Below are 23,776 nucleotides of genomic sequence, written 5' to 3' on the forward strand. Positions count from 1 at the left end.
CAATAAATACTCATTTATAAATTATTTAAACATAACATCCCAACTTCAAATCTTTGTAGATGATCTGGGGCCTCATTTATAAAATGTTCAAATTAATAAATTCTCTGAATCACACGTAGGCACATTTGAGAAATGATCGTAAGATCAAATGTAGGACGGTTTCTACACAAAATTTTATAAAGGAGGCCCATAAAAACAAAGTCATATTATAGGCTGGACTGTTGTATTCTTCATTTTCTATGAAGTACCAAAATATTCCTATAGCTTGTTTAAAAGACCTATGGAAAACAGGCGAATCTCAACTTAACACCGACTGTTACGTAACAGTCAGGATCATTAATATTTACGCCCCCGATATTTGCATATGCCAGCTCATGTTCAAGGCATTAGACAAGGGCAGAACATCTGGATCTGTGCACAGCTGAATAATCATCATAGGTAAGCAAGCAAGAACAATAGCGAAAAATGGCAGATGGAGCAATAATAACTGACATGATCCATGATATCATGATATTTTTAGTGATATTTGTGAATTGTCTTTCTAAATGTTTCGTTAGCATGTTGCTAATGTACTGTTAAATGTGGTTAAAGTTACCATTGTTTCTTACTGTATTTACGGAGACAAGAGCTGTCGCTATTTTCATTTTTAAACACTTGCAGTCTGTATAATTCATAAACACAACTTCATTCTTATAAATCTCTCCAACAGTGTAGAATTAACCCGTTAGCCACGGAGCACAGCCTCAAACTCATTCAGAATCAAATGTAAACATCCAAATAAATACTATACTCACAGGAATTGATGTATGCATGATGAACACTTTGTAAAGATCCATTTTGAGGGTTATATTAGCTGTGTGAACTTTGTGTTTGCTGTTTAATAAGGCAGTTGAGAGCTCACGGGGGCGGGGGAGCGGGAGATTTAAAGGGGCTGCACGCTTAAAGGTACAATATGTAAAATTTTTGCAGTAAAATATCCAAAAACCACTAGGCTAGTGTTATATATTATGTCCAGCTGATTACAAACAATATCTCTAATGTTTTCAACTACTTGTAAATCATGAGAAAATTCCCATTCTAAACGGTGACACGGGGCAGTGCAGTCGCCTGTCAATGACGCAGTTACCTTTGTTACCGCCTTTACTGACGTAGAAGCCACATGGCAACAGTGCCGTGGACAAATGCGGAAGTAGAGTCTAGCGTCCAGCAAACCACTAGCTTGCTTCAAGCAGTTCCTTATTTACTTCTTGCACGTTTTATGGTGGATTGTGTTACTTATTTGTGGACTATAATTACTGTTTACCATCTGCCGCTGGTTCTGTCGACAAGCCAGCTCCCGTAAACTCATGACCGGAAAAGCGGAAGCGGCGCCGGCGACTGTGTCATAATAAAAGTCACGCTGCTCGTGAGGCGTGTGTTGATCAATCGCTCCAGCTCCTCGTTCAGCTCCCACAACACTCGGTCCTGCTCTGCTTCATACTACAGTAACGTTAATAATCACATCCACGAACATGAGTTCTTCCAGACTCCAATCCCTATTCTTTTGCACCGTCCGTTGAGATGGAGACCACATGTCCCAAGTTTCCGCTCTAAAACTTGGCGTCATCAAACTACGCCTTTGTTTTGAATAGGCCTCTAGCGGAAACAAATATCACAAATTGTACCTTTAATCGGTACATATGTAATAATGGCTCAAAATAGGCAGTTAAAAAAATTCATAAAAAAAAATATATGGGGTATTTTGAGCTGAAACTTCAGACACATTCAGGGGACACCTTAGACTTATATTACATCTTTTAAAAAGGGGTTCTAGGGCACTTTTAATTATGTGGCGTTTACAAGGCGGATATCTGAAACCATTCAGCAGTGCATAATTTCAAAATCATGTGACTTCTGGAAGAGAGGCGTACGCACGTTTTTTTTTTATGTGTACGTTCGTTCTCTGAATCACACGTAGGCACATTTGAGAAATGATCGTAAGATCAAATGTAGGACGGTTTCTACACAACATTTTATAAAGGAGGCCCATTAAAACAAAGTCATATTATAGGCTGGACTGTTGCATTCTTCATTTTCTATGAAGTACCAAAATATTCATAAAGCTAAAGAGCACCAGTGTGGATTCAATGTTTGAAGCAGCAGCAGGACACAAGCTCAAACATGTCAAAAGCAGTTCAGCTATGCACACAGCACACTTATGAAATGACTAACAGCAGGAGGACACAAATTTATATATTTAAGATTTTTATTTCAGATGCTGATAGAAAATTCTCGTAATTATTACCCACATACATCAAATAAAACTTTTCTTTGATTTCAAAAAAAATCTTGCATAATTTCTAAAACTTTGGCATTAAAACAACAGGCATTATGAAGCAGGCACTTGGGCTGAACAAAGAAAAAAAAACTACAACAGTCAGACCTGAGGGCCGCGAAACCGTACGGACACAGCCGGATGCCATTTAAACAGATAACGACTTTTGGTCATGGAGCGTGTGGATATGTTACACAATTGAATAAAAGGTTATTTCATCCAACAAGGCGCAAGAACTATCATAGACACACATCTTGTTATTTTAAATATCTGCATTATAACATGTGTCTTGTCTTGGTTGTAAGGAAGGCTTTAGTTGATTAGGTTATACAGAGTATTGTTAAATCGTGGGATTGTAACAAAAACGATACTGATGCATAAAGAGGAAAAAATATGGAAGCACATACACAAAAGTACACACATACACAGTCTCGGTTTACCTTTGGCCACATTATACAGAGGCACAGCCACTCTGAAACAGGAGAAGGCTTATCAACTAAATAATTCACTCTCTCATTTAGATTAGACTCTGGACACACACAGACACACAAACACACACTATTTGGCCCGCTTCCCCTTATTTGCTTTTGGCCTCACTGCAGGTAAACGGGTAATATGAGAAGTGTGAGGTCTAAAAGGAATGATCTTAATGTCATAGCACAGGTGATGAAGAGCAGGACGATAGCATTAGTCAGACCAGTCATCATCACCAAACTCAGATGAATCATCCTCGGAGTCGCTGCACTCCACGGCAATGCGGCGGGACAGGATGGCTGCGACATCATTGCCCATGTGATCCCTCTTCTCCTGCTCTCGCTGCTCCTCCACCTTACGCAGGTTAAATCCTACACACACAATTACAGCAAGCTCAGTTAGATTTTAAGAAACATTACAATATGTTAAACCACAATATGTGAGATCGGATCACCTGAAACAGATGTATTCCAGATGGTCAGAGGTTTACATGCACTCAGTTATAATCAAGCTGCAACTTGTTTTGTGTAGTTTAAATACAGTCTTCACCTCTGTCCAAGTATACATGGCACAATATTTGAAGGATTAAACACACAACATGCGTCACCTCTGTTTTTAGGAGTGTGCACACAATGCCAAGGACAATTAGTCAGATTAATGTGTAAACATGCCATGCTACAACTGCATTATCTATATCCGTTAGTCAGACTTTGCAAAAAACGGAGTGATACAATATCAGCAAATTCGCATGACAGCTTGAACATAAGCAAAATCTGCACAGAGAACTTTTCCACCCTCACACGAAACTCAGGATCGAGTGGATTCCTATTGGAATGACTGGATTTCACTGCAAAATTTAAAGTGTTTTTGCAGGTTCTATGAAGGTTAAAAGCTTTTTAAAAGACCTTTTTAAGAAGACCAACAAAAGGACATTTATTAAATAAACTGAAGTGGAAATTATACATCAATAGGTTTTCTAAATATAATTGTCTAAGGTGAAACACAATGAGTTGTATTAGCAACACTTCAGAGTTTGAAAATACGATTTCTAACATATATCCTTTACGCACGTCCTGATATTGCGGAGTTAGATGCGTTTCTGGGTCAACATATTTTGTTTATCCTGGAACAACATTCTAGTCTGAAAATTTTGTCTTAACCCTATTCCAACCCCTACCCATAAGTTATCCCAAAAATCAGAGGGAAATGACAGATGAATAACACTGATGTAAAAGCACCTAAACTTGACATAATCTGTAAACTTGTCCCTCAAATCTGATTGGTTGATTTGAATGTTGTTCCAGGATCAACAAAAATGTTGACCAAGGAACATGTTGAACTCAGCAATATCAGGTTATGCATCCGTTACTTTTTAATTCATTTTAACAAAAATTAGCTTGAATCGCTTTGCTCTCAACCACTAGAACATGGAAAACTTTTACTGTAACTTCTGATCTCACTTCTGATCGTCTTTTTTCCCCCCAGTACAAAAATCTAAATAATCTTAAATCAAGATACATTTACTTGACATGAAAAATGACACAAAATATGAAGAAATTTACCAAACTGAAGTGAGTCTGTGATTAAAACAAGAACAAATATCTGCCAATAGGCACAGAAAAAATTAAAGGATCAGTTCACTTCAGAATTAAAATTTCCTGATAATTTACTCACCCACATGTCATCTGAGATGTTTACATCTTTCTTTCTTCTTTATTAAGGTTAAGGAAAACATTCCAGGATTTTTCTCCATATAGTGGACTTCACGGGTTCAATGGGTTGAAGGTCCAAATGTCAGTTTCAGTGCAGATTCAAAGAGCTCTACATGATCCCAGATGAGGAATAAGAGTCTTATCTAGTGAACGATCAGCTATTTTCTAAAAAAAAATCTAATTTTCAATCTCATTTCAAATCTTAATCTCATTTTGTGCGACATTGTTGTGTTACCTTTTTTTGTCAAGGCCGTTTGACTTAGTCTTTGCACGTTCGCTTTGTAGACACTGGATCTGTACGTTCTCCTACGTCACATGTGACCTTTCTAATGTGATTACGCAATGCGCGGAGCGTCACAGAGCAATGCAAGATGAGCATTTGTGGTTAAAAAGTATATACATATTTATTTATTTATTTTTTAGAAAATGACCGATCACTTCATTCCTCGTCTGGGATCATGTAGCGCTCTTTGAAGCTGCACTGAAACTGGCATTTGGACCTTCAACCCATTGAACCCCAGTTAGGTCCACTATATGGAGAAAAATCCTGGAATGTTTCCCTTAAAAACCTTAATTATTTTTCGACTGAAGAAAGAAAGACATGAACATCTTGGATGACATGGGGGTGAGTAAATTATCAGGAAATTTTAATTCAGAAGTGAACTAATCCTTTAAGACCTTTTAAGATCTGCAGAAACCCTGATTTAGCTGAGTAACGGTAAATGTGACGCACCTTGAAGTGTGTACATGACATTTAAATGATTGTTTCATCTGACTAAATTAAGAGTATGTAAATGTATCTAGTTATGTTACCTTGACGGATGGCTGAAAGAAGGTCACTGCGAGCGTCACCCTGGGCTGGAGCAGGCTGGGCTTTGGGTGCGGCGGGAGCATGACCTCCTGCTGAGGGAGGCGGGGCTGGAGCAGAGGGTGGAGGAGGACCTGGAGGAGGTGGTGGAGGGGGAGGAGGAGGTGGTCCACCTGACATGGGTGGTGGAGGAGGAGCTGGAACACCGGATTCCATGGGTGGTGGAGGTGGGACAGATGCAAAATTGTTGGAGAATGGAGGAGGAGAGGGGGGTGAATCAAAACCTAGCGGTGGTGGAGGTGGCATCATGCCACCGGGAGGTGGAGGTGGTGGCGGCGCCAGAGGAGGAGCCACAGTTGGACGGCCTGGAGAAGAAGGCATCGTTGGTGGAGCTGGAGGAGGATGACTGGGGCTTAAAAGACTGTTACGCTTTGGAGGCGCACCACCAGATTCATTAGACCTGGAAGAGAACAAGCGTTCGTCAGCTCAGAAATGAACCTGCATCTAATACTCAACAACAGGGAGATCGTAGGCTATTTTAAGACACTCACGGTATGTCTGGAGGTGGTGGTGGTGGGAAGTCCTCTTGCATTGGAGGCGGGAGAGGAGAGCCGGGATCATAGCTGTAGGAGTTAGTGCTTTGGTCCAAATACCCATCAGAGTGATTAAAGCCATCATCACCAGAGCCAATACTGCCGTTCAACATTTCTGAGGAGTTACTGTTAGAGATGCATACATTATAATATTAAACGTACATAGACATCAATAGTAACCTCTAAAGGCCCCAATATACTTCAAACGTAATTGAAGATTGAACTGATGTGACGTCATTTCATTTTGTGCTCTTTTTGGAAGTTTGAAACGGCTTGCCAAAGCGAACTTTTTAGGTAGTTCGCTTCAGCTGCAAAACACCCTCATGCCACCATTGGTCCGTGATGGTAACATAATAGAAGGTGTGTGCTGAGGCTCCGCCTTCATTTGCGTGGAAGATTTCTCTGACTCATTTGATCTGTAGAGTTCGTTGAGGTAAGATCTCCGCGGCTGAAAACATGAACACACAGGATAGCCGCTTTATAGTACAAAATTAAGTTGTGCTTCTGATGAGGCACTGACACTGTTTTTTGTGTTTGATACCGTAAAAAGCTGCTTGCTTTTAAGCAATCTATAGACCAATTTGGTGTTTGCAAACAGCGATGACGTTTTTTTATGGGCGGAGCCTACCTGGTTGCAGAAAATGACAGTTGAGCAGTAGCAGTCTATGGAAGCCACGAAATAAAAGAATTAAAAAAAGTTAATTTCGAGTTTATATCTCACATTTCTTACAAATAAAAACAGAATTGTGAGATATACTCGTTATCCTGTCTTTTCTGAATTGCAATTTATCCTGCAATTCTGACTTTTTTCCCTCAGAATTGTGAAATAAACTCACAATTGCGAGTTATAATGGCCGAACTGGGGAGTCATAAACACGCAAATACAAGAAAAAAAGTCAGAATTGTGAAATAAAAATTTTATAGACTATGTTTAAAAGTTATCTATGTAAAATGTTATAGGTTTAAATATTATTTCATGCTGTAACTGCTATGTATGTATGTCCTCTGAACTGCATATGTGAATATTAAAGCGGGAATTTGATGTAAACAGTAAGTCTACATGTAGACTTACTGTTTACATCAAATTCCTGCTTTAATAGTAGACTAATCCTTGCAGGTGTCATCAGTCCAGTCTGTGAAACGTCTCTGTTTAGCTTCAAAGGACGTTTTCAATGATGGTTTTCTTTAAAAATGAAGACTATATTTTTTGCATTCCGATTCCAACATCCAGAGGCACAACAAAACGTTTTTCTCTTATTCTGTGGATTTTGCACATTTTCCTCCAATTGCTACCGCTATTTTTCTGCAACCACTATGCGCGCGCAGCTGCAAGTGACGTTATTGTGACGTCTGCTCCAAAGAGGTCTATAGATTAAACATATATTCTATATGCTATATAAATAAACGTGATGTGACTGGAGTTCCAATTTGCAGAGCTTGTGCTAACATACCAATGTTATGATCAGACGCTTTTCTTATGCTTTCTATAAACAAAATGCTTGCTGTTTTTTCATTTTTGTTGTGTTTTGAGCACGTATTTACATATTCATCTAATCTTTGCTCTCAGCAGTGTGGGCGGTGTCAGATGTTCGATTACAGTATATCGCAGCTCACGCATTTCGAACTTCGTTTTACCCCTATACAAAGAACTTCGCTTGAAGTATATCGGGGCCTTAACAGTTGTTTTAATTACCCCATGCCATCGTTTTTGGGGACAACAAACTCCTCCCCCATTTTCCGGCGTTCCCATTCTTCTTTACGGGTTTTGATTTTGCGAGGGTTCAAGTTCCTTCGATTAGGATTGTCGTCTTTCTTCTTCTGCTCTCAAAAAAAACACAGAAATACAATAACACAAACACGTTAAAGAAGCTTGTGCATTCTGACAGGTATTTTAAGGTGGTGTACTTGCATCTCTCACCTTGTGCCTGCGTTTCTCTTTTATAATGTCCTTGGTATCTTGAAGCATTTTCTCTTTCCAAAGGTCAAAGAAATAAGACGGATCAGTGTAGAACTTCAGAGCCTCCTTACCATCCTCCCTGGAAAACAGAAAACACTTTAAATCATGTCAAACACTTAAAACACTCAAAATAAAGCTCAATGTGCTCTGATTGGTCGGATGGATCAGTGTGTCGTGATTGGTCAACCACTTTGGGTGTGTTTGGGAAATGTCAACACAATACTAACTAACTCAACCAGGCTCCGCCCCTTTATTCTGCATATGCCTTGGGCGAAAATCATTTAAATGAGGAATATAGTGACGTGTTCGTTCCTGAAAGAAACTGAAGGCTACAATGGAGGCGTTTCAGGGAGTTCAGAAACAGTGACACTGATATAGAGAATAACTCCTGTTGGAGGGACTTTGAGCATGAAAAAGGTCTGCAAAGTTACAAACAGCAACATTACACACTAAAGAAAGTTGAACATGTAAATAAGCAAAATAGGTCCTCTTTAAAGTTAATTTAAATGAAAAAACGACATCAGTTTGCCTTTATTCGGTCGGTAAACGGTGGTCAGATGCGTGTTAATGTGTATACCTGTAACAGCTCAGGTTGTTGAGGGGGGGTGGCTCGTTGCAGGTCAGATAGGTCTCATGGATAGGCTGTGGTAAGGACAACCTAATGAAGAGCTGCTGATCCTGGATGAAATTGGAGTGGAAGGCTTTGCGGCTGGTGATTGCCTGAAGAGAAACTGGAACGAGAAAGCAAAAATAGGAGAAAGGGAAAGATAATGACATTTAGAATAAATTCATCACTGTTCAAAGACCACAAATTAAAGGCCTGTTCACACCAAAAACAATAACTATAAAAGGTAACTATAACTATATTAGAGTCCACACCAGACGACAATACTGTTCAGAGTATTCTTAGTGCAAATTTGTCATCTGCTACTCTAAATGCTCAAGATCTTTAAAGTCTGGTGGATTCTGATTGGCTGTCAACGTTTTAATCATTCATCAGCTGAAAAAATTTGTTCTGAAAGTGATTCAAATGATATTGTGCTGTTATCATTACATTTGTGGTGAGGACTCTGCTATTATTCTACATCTTTATCATTATCGTTGTAGTTATCATCCTTTTAGTGTGAACGGTTCACACTGCACATAGATCCGATCTTTTTGACAACAGTCATTTTGCATGTGATAATATCAAATTGTTTTGCTTTAGTAATGACTATAATGCATAGTGAGTGGATGGGGAAAGACAGGATGAAAAACCACTAAACCACTAATTTTGCCTCTGCTCTTGACATGATGCTTGAGTGCATCAGACAACGTCAGAGGCATTCATGTACTATTAATACAGTACATCAATGCAGTGAATGCCACATATGTACAAAAATGAGTGTATTCAGATACAGTTATAGATACTACTGCACTTTGTGTATTGCATGACAGTGAAACTTTAAAAAAGCACTTGAAATATGATCTGACAGTTCATACTGAAAAGCATTTCACACCACAGACTTTTAAATCAGATTTAGTTTGGATTGGGTTTGTAAAAATCAAATTTCACACTTTTTTGCAAGAGTAAAACAACTAAACAGAGTTGGATATGCATAAATAATGAGAAAAAATAATTCATTAATAAAAATAAAATAACACAAAAGAGCTAAACAAAAAGTTAGATATGTAAAAAAAGTAAATGCAAAGAAAAATAAATAAAATAATAATACAAAACAACTAAACAAAAGAGTTGAATACACACACAAAGAAACTGAACAGAAAAATAAATATATAACATAATATTACAAAAGAAAAACAAAAGTTGAATATGGGGGAAAAAATTTATATACTACAAAACAACTAATTGAACACATACATACATGCATAATGCATGCACTGAAATTAAAATTTTGGCCAAAACCAATAATCGATAATTCTTTATATTTGAAAGCTGATAACCAATATATTGGCAGATAAATATAAATCCACACAATCAAAACAAAAGTCTCACCATTAAAATCTATGTCCCAAGCACACAATGATTATTGTTCTCATTATAACATTATGTAGCCTATATGACAGACTTGCACTGTACATGTTGCACTTAACTGTATTTTCCCTTTTGAAGTGATTTCAATTACATTTCAAGCAGTTCAAAACCATCATGGTGAACAGCATCTGAAGTGTCTCAGCTGAAGGAAATAATCTGTTATTTATCGGCTTTAATATTTTCTTATCAGGCCGATAACGATAACATTAAAAATGAACATATATCGGCCGATATATCTTGTGCACCATAAGCAGCTGGAATCAAACCTAATGCAAAATTAACAATTCTGTTTTCTGCAACAAACCAATGTGGTCCAAAAAGAATTTTATTTTATATGACTCATAAGCCCCATAAATTAATGAAATGCCTGGATAATAACCCAGTCTGTATCTTACCTTCCTCTTCTTTAGGGTCCAGCTGGGTGACTTTGACCTGCAGCTTGTCCACTCTCTCTCCCAGCGTGTTGACCCGTTCGGCAAACGAGCTGGCTTGAATAAACAGTTCGCCGAACACATCCTCTGCATACTTGCCTATGATTAAACAACACGTTAAAAGCAGAAACACACAACTGATTTTCTTCTGTAAACACTCCATTACACAAACACTTACTAAGTGATCCGAGCTGGCGAATGATGTTGGCAAGTGTGATGTTGGTCACACACTCCAGTTCACTCTTGATCGTATTTGGCAGTGTCTGGCGACAGAGGTGCCTAGGTTCGATGTTTCGCGTCACCAAAGGCATTATGGGAGCTTATCAGTCACCTTCCTCTTTTAGACAAAAAAAATAAAAAATTCACATACACAATGCATTATGGATACTGTTGTTAGCTGGGCTGGTAGGATCTATAACACACTGCTGCTCTTTTTATAGTCAGATTGCACATATCACACACACTCACACACACAGCCGTATATGTGCTCAAAGCAGAACCAAAACTGCTGCTGTGTTTCTTTTGCCAAGACGCAACTTATAGCCTAATTTCTGCAGTTGAACACAAGCAAGCAACTACCCTTTAACTTTTCTTGTTTTCGGGGTCTGAAAGTAAATACTACACCAACAGTACATACTATACTATACAATATACAGTACTACACTAATACATACTTTTAGTAAATACTACACCATTACACAAAAAAAAATGTTCAGTTACTTTAATAAAGTTGTTCTATATAAAAAGTATATTTAAAAAAAGAGTTTCCGTTGTGGTTTTTACAGGTCACACACACTCACACACACATACATACACATATTTATATTTATATATATTTATATTATATATTATATATATATATATATATATATATATATATATATATATATATATATATATATATATATATCACTGCCCTCCAAAAGTTTGGAAACGCCCTAGAAAAGTGGGGTTTTGGACAATATTGGCATGAATTCTTTTTAATTTGTGATAATTTTGCACTGATAAGGGACAACACAAACTACAAAAACATTTTATTACATAAACAGTTTATACATAGAAAAAACGAAAATTTTAAATTCCTTTGACATGTATATATTGCCATTATTATGTAATCAAAATGAAAATTATTATTGCTGGTCTTCAATGATAATGTCTAGTTAATGTAATGTATTTGCACCAAAAAATTATAAGGATTTATGTTGATATCATCCAAAATCATACTTTGCCAGGGGTGTTTCCAAACTTTTGGAGGGCAGTATTATATATATATATATATATATATATATATATATATATATATATATATATATTTATATATATATATATATATATATATATATATAAATATATATAAATAATTACACACAGTAGTGGCCAAAAGTGATATGGTTTTTAATGACCCTACAAGTTTGATTAACCAAATTATGAGGAAATTATTTTATATATGAGGATAGAACAAAACAATACACTTGATCAAGGTGTTTAAAAAAATTATTAACAAAATGCATAGAAAAACAATAAGCACACGGACTTCTTTATAATAAGTTATTCATATTTTGTTGGTTCTCTCTTGTTAAAGCAGGTGTTCATAATTTTTTTGCACCACAGCCTGGCCAAAAATTATGCATACACAATTTGTCAGGTTTCATTGATAAATAAATAATAATAAAAAACAAATAAAACAATTGACTCCAAGCATAACTACGCAATAAGCTTACAAATAAATGAAGATGTATTTTTTTTTAAAGTCCAGGTTTGACATCACTTTTAAGAATGTTAAATATTGGATTCATTTTACACATTTAAATCATATAATTCTGGAAAGAGTCAGGAATTAGTGGCTGAGCACGAAGGAAGACTTCCTACATTGGGAGGGAGTGGAGCCTCACAACATACCAGCCTAACTATGTTTATGGAAATAAAGATAAGATCAAATCAAAGCTGTTCCCGGCAAACTGATGTCTAGTTCAGAAGTAGACGCTATGGTGATATCAGAATGACACAGGGTTATTTGTCACGAGTGTTTAAAAAAGTTTCAAAAACTAGCAGCGGAGGCCTAAACTCTCTGTGAAGAGCAGGAAGTGATTAGCGTTAGCTACAAACTGTCAACTCGCCAACAGCGACTCTTTCACATATAAAGTACTTCACAGTCTTACCTGGATATTTGTAAAAAATTGGCCGTAAATGCCGACGTCTTCTGGCTTCTCAACTACCTCAGCAGTACCATTCCCTGAGTTTAATGCCGTCCATAATTTTCTGAGCCGACAAAATGTCTACAAGTACTGTAACAAGAGCTGTATGGCAGCGACAGTTCGGTCCGCATTTTGGTAACTTTTCATTGGACGGCGCGTGTTAATCCAAAGATTCGATTGGCTGTTGAGTCTGTCAATCACAGAAAAGGGGCGGATATGGAAACTGGAATCTTTGAAGCGCAACTCCACCCTAAAGGCTTGAAAACATCTGTTTTGAGAGAGGAAGGCTAATTCCTGAACGTCGGGCCAGTCCGAACAAATCCGAAACATGGCGAAATTCAGAGAACACCAAGTGGGACTATGATTTTTGTGTGTGTGTGAATCAGATGATTTCATTGCTCACTGAAGAACATATAACAACTTTTGTTGTGTATATTTTATTTCATATTAAACAATGCATTTGTAAAAATATTGCACGTAGCCCTATTGTATGAAAATTACTTTAAAGTGAATGTTATATGACAATTAAAAAATTAATTGTGCGCACAATGCAGTACCGTTCACAACCACTAGACGGCATTTCTTAGCATGTACACAGAAACAAATCCTATGCAACTTTACCTCTTTAAAATGTGATGTATATTTGTATGCATTTTACATGTCAACTTCATTAAACAACCCTGCTTTTGTTTAAAGTTCTCTTAGACACATCTATCATAACCTTTTTCAGTTTTGTGTCCATAGAGTTTTTGCAGTTGGTTATCTGGCCTGCTCTCTTGTCCTTATCCAGCTGAGTGTGTATGAGCTGTGTGAGTTGGCCAGTTTGTGTCTCAGCACTATGTGTCCCGGTCCATGTGCGGAATGCACGAGTTGGAGTCCTGAGATGCGGACGGCTTTCAGTACACTGTACCAAAAACGCACCACCTCCTCTTCATTTCCACCCACCTCAAACCCCGCCCACTGCAGATGAATGGTCAGAATGAGCTGATTGATCCTTTTGAGAGTTCCATCCTTAATCCAGCTTTCTAAAATGCGCCATTCGGCGCTCTCCAAATCCATACGCAGGACATCCACCTACACAAACAGACACTAAATGAATGTGACATTTTGAGATCAAGCAAAAAAAAAAAAAAAGAGATCACTCTTCAAAAATTTTGCATTGGTATAAAATCTGACCAAAGATTAAATAGAATACACAAACATCGATCAGACATAACATTACGAGCACTGACAGGTGCAGTGAATAACGGCACTATATTAGGCAGCAAGTGAACATTTTGTCTTCAAAGTTGATGTGTTAGAAGGAAAAATGGGCTTTGAGTGAGTTTGACAAGGGCCAAATTGTGATGGTTAGACGACTGGGTCAGAGCATCTCCAAAACTGGGTGTTCCCGGTCTGCAGTGGTCAGAATCTATCAAAAGTGGTCCAATGAAGGAACAGTGGCGACAGGGTCATGGGTGGCCAAGCCTCATTGATGGCTGGCCCGTGTGGTCCGATCCAACAGACGAGCTACTGTAGCTCAAACTGCTCAAGAAGTTAATGCTGGTTCTGATAGAAAGGTGTCAGAATAGAACAGTGCATCACAGTTTGTTGCGTATGGAGCTGCATAGACCAGTCAGGGTGCCCATGTTGACCCCTGTCCACTGCTGAAAGAGACAACAGTGAGCATCAGAACTGGACCACGAGCAATGGAAGAAGGTGGTCTGGTCTGATGAATCAGGTTTTCTTTTACATCACATGGATAGTCGGGTGCGTGTGCATCACTTACCTGGGGAACACATGGCACCAGCTGCACTATGGGAAGAAGGCAAGCAGGCAGTGTGATGCTTTGGGCAATGATCTGCTGGGAATCCTTGGGTCCTGCCATCCATGTGGATGTTACTTTGACACGCACCACCTTCCTAAGCATTGTTGCAGACAATGTAGAGCCTTTCATAGAAATGGTATTCCCTGGTGTCTGTGGCCTCTTTCAGCAGGATAAAGCTCCTGACACAAAGCAAAAATGCTTCAGGAATGGTTTGAGGAGCACAACAACGAGGTGTTGAACTGGCCTCCAAATTCCCCAGATCTCAATCCAATCGAGCATCTGTGGGATGTGCTAAACAAGTCTGATCCATGGAGGCTCCAACTCACAACTTACAGGATCTGCTGCTAACATCTTGGTATCAGATACCACAGCACACCTTCAGGGGTCTAGAGGAGTCCATGCCTCGACGGCTCAGTAAAAGGGGGACCAACACAATTTTAGGAAGGTGGTCATAATGTTATGCCTGATCGGTGTACTGTATATATCTTATTATAAGTCACTTTTGCCCTTCTGTGAATATAGACTTAAGTACATAAAGGCAGAACTTCAGTGAGTGTGAAATTATTTGTGTAGGAGAATCAGAAATCTGAATGAGTGTATTTGGGTGTAAGTACCATGGTGTGGCCCAGGGACTCCATAATGTCAAGCAGCCTGTGCTGTATATTACCCACAAGGCCTGCTTGTGAGTGACTGCGTGGGTTTCTCCAGTCTAACCAAGCCCGATGATTCTTAATATATGCAGGATCTCGACCCCCTCGACCGCTGGGGTCAAAGCGATGAATCTCACACCCCGCGTACAACATTGTGTCTAGAAATGCAGCATCCTTCCCATCCAGACTATGAAGATAAAGACAAAAGATTCCGTTCATTTTGGAACAGCCTGAAACATCCCAATGAACAGTCCAACCAATTACTGTTTCCCTGCATCAGTCATGACATGTCGAGGAAAAGAGCTACAGAATCTGGGGCAAGCTTCAGTTTTGTTGTTGTTGGTTTTTTTTTTTTTTTTGGGAGATTAGATACAACAAATCCCACCCTTCCAGCTTAACAAAGAAACAAGGAACCCTTAATGGCTGACATGCTTTGAAATGAACAAGTCTAGTCTTAAATGTGCTGGCTTTTTTAAAGAAGTCCAAACAAAAGACACTGAGCTACCTTAAACATACCTCAAGAACAAGCACAAAAAATATTAACACTGTCAGATATTGTTTTAAAATCTGCATGAAATGTTAATGATTTTACTGATCTTCCATACCTGATAATTTTCAATAAAAATCTCATACATGTAACTCAATTTACGGTTGAAACAGACCTATCTCTGGTTTCTCTAATCATTTATTCTGCTTGAACCCCTTAGCCTTGGTTCCCGAAGTATTTTTCCTATACATTTTTTTCCATAGGGATTTTTAAAAATGTCTTTGTTTGAGAGTTATTAGTTATAAAACAAACCAACCAGCTACGAGGTGAATCACAACATTACAAACCTTGATTTGAAGCAAAAAAATACTTGAAAATCAAATGAAAAGGCAAGACTGTTTACTTAACAACTTTAAAGGGTTAGTTCACCCAAAAATGAAAATTCTGTCATTTATTACTCACCCTCATGACGTTCCACACCCGTAAGACCTTTATTAATCTTCGGAACACAAATTAAGATATTTTAGTTCAAATCCGATGGCTCCGTGAGGCCTTCATAGGGAGTAATGTCACTTCCTCTGTCAAGATCCATAAAGGTAACGTTACTAAAAACACATCTAAATCAGTTCATGTGCGAACAGTCGTTTAATATCAATATTATAAAACGACGAGAATATTTTTGGTGCGCCAAAAAAAAATAAAAAAATAACGACTTATTTAGTGATGGCCGATTTCAAAACAATGCTTCATGAAGATTCGGAGCGTGTGTATCGAATCTGTAGTTCGGAGCGCCAAAGTCACGTGATTTCAGCCGTTTGGCGGGTTTGAACCGCGATCCGATTCATGATTCGATACACTGATTCATAACGCTTCGATGCTTCCTGAAGCAGTGTTTTGAAATCGGCCATCACTAAATAAGTCGTTTTTTTGGCGCACCAAAAATATTCTCGTCGCTTTGTAATATTAATATTAAACGACTGTACGCACATAAACTGATTTAGATGTGTTTTTAGTACCTTTATGGATCTTGACAGACGAAGTGACATTACTCCCTATGAAGACCTCACAGAGCCATCGGATTTGAACTAAAATATCTTAATTTGTGTTCCGAAGATTAATAAAGGTCTTACGGGTGTGGAACGACATGAGGGTGAGTAATAAATTACAGAATTTTCATTTTTGGGTGAACTAACCCTTTAATGAGGGAAAAAAAACTATAAACCATTGAAGCATTGAGAATGACATAATCAACATTAAAAATGTGGATAACTATTAATTTAATGATGTAGATTATGCATATGGAAACAATATTTTACATTTCAAAATATGCCAAACTTTTACATTGCAAAAGTGTGCCAAACTTTTTTTTGCGCACAAAAAGTATTCTTATCGCTTTATAATATTAAGATAGAACCACTGAACTCACATGAACTTTTCAAATGTGTTTTTAGAACCTTTTTGGACCTTTGGACCAATAGAGGACTCACTGAGTCATCGGATTTCATCAAAAATATCTTAATTTGAGAGTGAGTATAAATGACATTATTTTCATTTTTGGGTGAACTAACCCTTTAAAAGCGATTATTTAAAATAATCAGTTGAAATAATGCAGACCGATGTCTTCAATAAAAGCACAGATTAACAAACTCGTAGCTCATAGTAGGTTAAAGCTTTATAAGTTAGCATTAGAAATCAATTTGCCTATGGAAAATAAATGGGATTTTTACTTCCAGTAAGTTTGCATTTAGATCTCCCGCTATCTAGTCAGAAACTGATGGATGGAAGTTGCAACCCACCCTACATTTTTTTCTTTTTATTAGAATATACATTTTATTTGGATGCACAGCACAATATGTTGCCAGTTTCATTTTAAAAAGAGATAACTTGCATTTTTGGGGAAAGCTTCAATTAAATAAGCATTTTTGGGGGGTGGCGTCCCCCTCGGTAGGAATCAGAACTTAATCTGCCTTAATTTTATATACATGTCTACCTGAATGAGTAGGCCACACAGCCTCTTTTGCCCTTCCAGTGGTCGATGCATAAAACATCAGAGTGATCCGGAAAGTGTTTAGATTGATTCCCATCTGAATCCTGAACCACAGAGCAGTTCACCTGCAGAGTTTGAAAGCAAAACTCCAGATATCTCGCTTTGGAAGTCCATTTTTATACAAACACGATTACAAAAAAGTTGGGACACTGTACAAATTGTGAATAAAAACCGAATGCAATGATGTGGAAGTTTCAAATTTCAATATTTTATTCAGAATACAACATAGATGACATATCAAATGTTTAAATTTAGAAAATGTATAATTTTAAGGGAAAAATAAGTTGATTTTAAATTTCATGGCATCAACACATCTCAAAAAAGTTGGGACAAGGCCATGTTTCCCACTGTGTGGCATCCCCTCTTCTTTTTATAACAGTCTGCAAACGTCTGGGGACTGAGGAGACGAGTTCCTCAAGTTTAGGAATAGGAATGTTGTCCCATTCTTGTCTAATACAGGCTTCTAGTTGCTCAACTGTCTTGGATCTTCTTTGTCGCATCTTCCTCTTTATGATGCGCCAAATGTTTTCTTTGGGTGAAAGATCTGGACTGCAGGCTGGCCATTTCAGTACCCGGATCCTTCTTCTACGCAGCCATGATGTTGTAATTGATGCAGTATGTGGTCTGGCATAACCCTAACCCTAACCCTGAAAGTGATGACGTCTGGATGGGAGCAGATGTTGTTCTAGAACTTGGATATACCTTTCAGCATTGATGGTGCCTTTCCAGATGTGTAAGCTGCCCATGCCACACACACTCATGCAACCCCATACCATCAGAGATGCAGGCTTCTGAACTGAGCGCTGATAACAACTTGGGTTGTCCTTGTCCTCTTTAGTCCGGATGACATGGCGTCCCAGTTTTCCAAAAAGAACTTCAAATTTTGATTCATCTGACCACAGAACATTTTCCACTTTGCCACAGTCCATTTTAAATGAGCCTTGGCCCAGAGAAAACGCCTGCGCTTCTGGATCATGTTTAGATATGGCTTCTTTTTTGACATATAGAGTTTTAGCCGGCAACGGCGAATGGCACGGTGGATTGTGTTCACCGACAATGTTTTCTGGAAGTATTTCTGAGCCCATGTTGTAATTCATTACAGTAGCATTCCTGTATGTGATGCAGTGCCGTCTAAGGGCCCGAAGATCACAGGCATCCAGTATGGTTTTCCGGCTTTGACCCTTACGCACAGAGATTGTTCCAGATTCTCTGAATCTTCAGATGATATTATGCACTGTAGATGATGATAACTTCAAACTCTTTGCAATTTTTCTCTGAGAAACTCCTTTCTAATATTGCTCCACTATTTTTCGCCGCAGCATTGGGGGAATTGGTGATCCTCTGCCCATCTTGACTTCTGAGACACTGCCACTCTGAGAGGCTCTTTTTATACCCAATCATGTTGCCAAATGACCTAATAAGTTGCAAATTGGTCCTTCAGCTGTTCTTTATATGTACATTTAACTTTTACCTGTCCCAACTTTTTTGGAATGTGTAGCTCTCATGAAATCCAAAATGAGCCAATATTTGGCATGGCATTTCAAAATGTCTCACTTTCAACATTTGATATGTTATCTATATTCTATTGTGAATAAAATATAAGTTTATGAGATTTGTAAATTATTGCATTCCTTTTTTATTCACAATTTGTACAGTGTCCCAACTTTTTTGGAATCGGGTTTATAATATGCACCTTCATATTATGTAAGACAAGAATGATCGAGCCAGGAGGCATTAAAGTAAGTTAGTACCTCTGTTGTGGTGATGAACTGAGTAAGACGCAGCAGCTCTGCAAAAAACGAGGGTTGTTCTGATGCCCATGGCTGCAGTATCAGCTCTCTAGCTGCGGCCTGTAAACACAAACACAAACATCTTTCTCTCATCTTGGCCAAATTTCAAATGCACATACAAAAATGTGAAAACAGGGATGCAGTGGAGGAGGGTCAGGTCCAATAGCCACTATGCTTCAGGCAGGAGAAGTTTCAGCTTGTTCAGGGTCACAGAATGTGCCCTTTTGAAACCAGAGGTTGAACAAAAGAGAAAAGTTAGGCTGTTGGAAACTGAGCCTCTTCCAAAACATAAAACAACCCTGTTTAGTAACCATGGAGACAGTAGACTAGAGGAAGAGGGGATATGACTCACTGAGGAACTCACTGTTGTGGGGGCGGACAGTGAGACAAACAGAGAAAGGGAGAGTGAGAGACTATTTTTCAGGACATTTTTCCATGTTAAAGTGTCTAGGAGGGATCCCCGTGTATTTTGCCAAGTCACACATATGTTTTCCAAGCTGCAACAAATTTTAAAATTCAGCCTATTTACTAAGAGTCGCGTATCAGGAAGATCTGATAAAAACTGAAACATGAAAACAGATTACCTGAGGTCCTTTAAGCTCGTTTTCGTCTTCGTATCCTGTCAGTCTTGAATCCTCGTCAGTCCAGAGACTGCTTTCCAAATCATTTTTTCTAACCTCAGACGTCAGCAACTTGCCATCATTCTTCTCAATGCTTATGACAAGAAAAGCAGGATCGTCATCGCTCGTGCTGCTGTATGCGCGCGGCACCGTTAAACTAACCAGTAGTTGGACGAGCACTAGCACCGACAGACCTACAATAAATACACGGTGGGAAATGCCTCTTAGTCCGCTAAAGTTACTAGCTGCCATGCCTCTCCCCTCTCTCGAGCTTTGAGTGACCCGTGGGAGCGCAGACACCAGAAATGGAGAGTCGGCGCCACCGTGACTTTCTGGCTTGAGGGCTCGCGCTGGACACCATCAACAAATACCAGTGCGCGTGTGAGTCAAGTTTTCCAGCCAACGTTTCCCAAGAGAAAAGCAGGTTAATAGACATATTAAATAATGTTTTCATGAAAAAATAGGTTTGTGTGAATTGGAACAGGACAGATAATAGCAGTCACTGGAAGGAACCATTCAGACAGTCACGCGCGCACACCACCCCCGCGCGCGAACATATTTCACTACTATGTAGTAGTGTGGAAAAACAGCGCGTCAAATGAGTAGGATGTACAAATAGCCACACTTCATAATTCAGTAGGTGAGTAATACCATCATGACGTAGGCTCTGAAGTGTGCAGCCTGTAGCAATTAGAATTCAATTCGGATGCTGCTCATGATTATAAATCCTTCCTTTCACCTTTCAGTTAGGCTAACACTGTCAGGAATAGCTGCTATTTTTGTAAAATAGGCCCACTTGTGGTTTGCAACAACCACTTTAATAACAAAACGCCCATTTGCAGAAGAGATGGTGTTTCTATAGGGGAGAGTGGGGTAAGATGAGCCATTTTTACATATGTGGTCCTCAAGATAAGGGAAAATGAGGCAGAAGTACTATGAAAGTATGTTTACTATATTTTAAATGATCAGAATACATCTATGACAACGGGTTCTAAAAATATGTCTTATAAAAAAGTGTCCCTCTGGCTCAGTTTACCCCAGGTTAGGGGTAAGTTGAGCCGAGTCTGTATGGGTGTAAACTGATCATCTAGCTGAATCTGAATCAAACTCATGTGAAATTTTAAAGATAATGTACCTATTTTCAAAACTAATTTAATAATCAGATTTCCTTTTACAAATATTCTTTGTAAAAATATTTTACAATTTTTTTTTAAAGCTAAATTAAACAAAATAAAACCAACCAAATGAAGTTTAAATTTCAGTATGTTTAATTGTTTGTATTTCTGAAACAACATGTTGAACATCAAAGATGTAACCTTCCCATACACAGACTAAAACAGAGAGTTTGTTGAGTAAAATTAAATAAGAATGAATAAATGTCACTGAAACTAATAGACATTTTAGTCAAAAGGTTCTTGACATGGTAGTTTTTCTGCAATGTCGACCATGTTAGGCCATTTGAGAATACAGGTGGAAAGATATATATAATTAAACATCCTCTGGTTCATATCAGAGAAGGATTTGGTGTACTTGTACACTGTTGCTATCAAATAAACTCGAAAATAGAGATAAACTAAACCAGTTGCGTAATATCACATTGAAATGACACCAGTTTATACTTCAGATTTACCTTAAATTCATTGCCTTATGGTGGGGTTAAAATGTTAAAACGCTGGCTCAATTTACCCCACAGTATTTGGCTCACTTTGCCCCATAGCTGCCATTTTAGGAAAAGCTAGCTACCAATTCAGAATAATATTTAGCTAAATGACTTGCATGGTTTTATATGTTTCTAAATCGCCAATATGCATCATAAATTGTTTTAGACCTGGACAAATTTGCTTTGATGAAACAGCTATTACATCTATGTTAAAATTTTACTTTGACAGGCCAAAAACAGTTTTTAAAGTAAATAAGCGACTTACACTCCTCCCATGTGCTTTTCCTTTTCATAGTCTGGCAGAAATGATGGGTGGTTTTTGGATTTGGTTCTTGTTCCTTAACAAATAATTAATGTTTCTTAATTAACCATAACAAGTATAGGCCTATTTGCTAGTTGGTCTATTAAAGGGTTAATTCACCAAAAAATTTAAATTCTGTGATTAATTACTCACCCTCATGTCATTCCAAACTCGTAAGGCCTTCGTTCATCTTCGGAACACAAATTAAGATATTTTTGATGAAATCCGAGAGGTATATGACTCCTCCATAGACAGCAATTTAACCACCACTTTCAATGTCCAGAAAGGTACTAAAGACATTGATAAAAAAAAGTCTTAATTTCATGAATACTTTTTGTGCGCAAAAACAAAACAAAAATAAGGACTTTATTCAACAATATCTTCTCTTCTGTGTCATTCAGCGCTTCAAGTTCTACATCAGAACGCCAACTCAGTATTGGTCGACACTGATCAGCACGACGCATGCGTGTGATGCTGACACAGGAGCCGGCCAATATTAAGTCGATGTTCTGACATTGTAACAGTGTATACTGTGTGCTGCAATTGAGCATTTTTGTTGCATATATTTAAACATATGTGGCCCTGGACCACAAAACCAGTCATAAGGGTCAATTATTTTTAAATGTATTCATTATCCTAAAGCTGAATAAATAAGCTTTCCATTGATGTAAAGTTGATTTGTTATGATAGGACAATATTTGGCCGAAATACAACTATTTGAAAATCTGGAATCTGATGGTGCAAAAAAATATAAATATTGAGAAAATCGCCTTTAAAGTTGTCCAAATGAAGTCCTTAGCAATGCATATCCACTCACAAAGATACATTTTTGATATATTTATGGTACAAAATTGACAAAATATCTTCATGGAACATGATCTTTACTTAATATCCTAATGATTTTTGGCATAAGAAAAAAATCAATAATTGGACCCATACAATGTATCGTTGGCTATTGCTACAAATATACCTGTGCAACTTATGACTGGTTTTGTGGTCCAGGGTCACATATTATAAGCAATAACCAAGAAACAGGAGTACACTAATGCAGCCAGACAGTGGCAAGACAAATATCAAACTACTCAAATAGAGAACAAAGAGAATGGGGTAGTAAACAGATCAAGTCTCTTTCTTTCTTTTTATGTCTAACTTATGACTACATGCTCTTTTAGCATCCATAGGCCTAAAATATTTTATTAGATGATAAGCCATACATTTTTTTTTTTTTTTTTGATGCGCAATTGATCTTTTGAATATAACTAGCATAATTGTCCAATATTTTCACATTCTCAACACAGTGGGGCAGTGCAAGGATGAGAAATGAAAGTTTATGTTTCATACCACACACACACACACACACACACACACACACACACACACACACACACACACACACACACACACACACACACACACACACACATACAAACTGATCAATGAAAAATGTACACTATTCTCATGGCCTCCTTCACTCAGATTACTTCCTTTCCATAAATGTCATAATTCCCTTACAACCTTTTTATTCATTTCTCTGAAACCTCTGCTCGTGTCCTCATCTGAACTCATCTGAGCTCCTGTTAGAATGTCTGACGACAAAAGCACAATTGCCTCGTTCCAAATGCCTGAGTAGTGCTGCATGGCTGGAATGCAAAAGAGGCACCAAAACCACTCACACAAAAAGAATCATTTCGATACCATTTCAGAAATAAATGTTTTGGGATATAACATTATAATGAATGATCCAGTTTGATCGTGCTCATGCTGCACACATATACATACATTATATCAAGAGTAAATAATTTAAAGCATTTTTAAAAGGAATGCATTTTTTTTTATCACAAAAATGTAATTGGACAGTCATCTGAATGAGATTTGACACTTTTGTTAAACGTCTT

General features: G+C 37.9%; 2 protein-coding genes across 2 annotated transcripts; both read right to left on the minus strand.

Annotated features, from left to right (window-relative positions):
* Positions 1-2,638: 2,638 nt before the first annotated feature.
* wasf2 (WASP family member 2) lies at positions 2,639-12,655 on the minus strand. Its single transcript, XM_067411996.1, has 9 exons — positions 12,484-12,655; positions 10,503-10,659; positions 10,289-10,423; positions 8,436-8,589; positions 7,820-7,937; positions 7,595-7,719; positions 5,860-6,027; positions 5,314-5,768; positions 2,639-3,159 (listed from the first exon to the last, which is right to left on the minus strand). The coding sequence occupies exons 2-9, from the start codon at positions 10,633-10,635 to the stop codon at positions 3,002-3,004; spliced, it is 1,446 nt and encodes a 481-aa protein (XP_067268097.1). The 5' UTR covers positions 10,636-10,659; positions 12,484-12,655; the 3' UTR covers positions 2,639-3,001.
* Positions 12,656-12,953: 298 nt separating this feature from the next.
* LOC137037503 (probable methyltransferase-like protein 24) lies at positions 12,954-20,447 on the minus strand. The gene is made up of 5 exons (XM_067411530.1): positions 19,885-20,447; positions 19,262-19,360; positions 17,454-17,575; positions 14,941-15,163; positions 12,954-13,593 (listed from the first exon to the last, which is right to left on the minus strand). Exons 1-5 carry the CDS (start codon positions 20,170-20,172, stop codon positions 13,279-13,281), a joined length of 1,047 nt encoding a protein of 348 aa, XP_067267631.1. The 5' UTR covers positions 20,173-20,447; the 3' UTR covers positions 12,954-13,278.
* Between the last annotated feature and the right edge of the window lie 3,329 nt (positions 20,448-23,776).

This window comes from Chanodichthys erythropterus, chromosome 15 (genome assembly GCF_024489055.1).
Source record: "Chanodichthys erythropterus isolate Z2021 chromosome 15, ASM2448905v1, whole genome shotgun sequence".
NCBI lineage: Eukaryota > Metazoa > Chordata > Actinopteri > Cypriniformes > Xenocyprididae > Chanodichthys > Chanodichthys erythropterus.

What these genes read in the sequence shown, in the direction of transcription:
- wasf2 (XM_067411996.1), bottom strand. Translation starts at nt 10,635, where the DNA reads ATGCCTTTGGTGACGCGAAACATCGAACCTAGGCACCTCTGTCGCCAG. An exon ending in CCACCACCTCCAGACATACC is followed by an intron (nt 5,769 to 5,859) that starts GTGAGTGTCTTA and finishes GTTCTCTTCCAG; the next exon opens with GTCTAATGAATCTGGTGGTG. An exon ending in TCTTTCAGCCATCCGTCAAG is followed by an intron (nt 3,160 to 5,313) that starts GTAACATAACTA and finishes TTGTGTGTGTAG; the next exon opens with GATTTAACCTGCGTAAGGTG.
- LOC137037503 (XM_067411530.1), bottom strand. Translation starts at nt 20,172, where the DNA reads ATGGCAGCTAGTAACTTTAGCGGACTAAGAGGCATTTCCCACCGTGTA. An exon ending in AGTTCATCACCACAACAGAG is followed by an intron (nt 17,576 to 19,261) that starts GTACTAACTTAC and finishes CAAACTCTGCAG; the next exon opens with GTGAACTGCTCTGTGGTTCA. An exon ending in TGTGTGGCCTACTCATTCAG is followed by an intron (nt 15,164 to 17,453) that starts GTAGACATGTAT and finishes TTATCTTCATAG; the next exon opens with TCTGGATGGGAAGGATGCTG.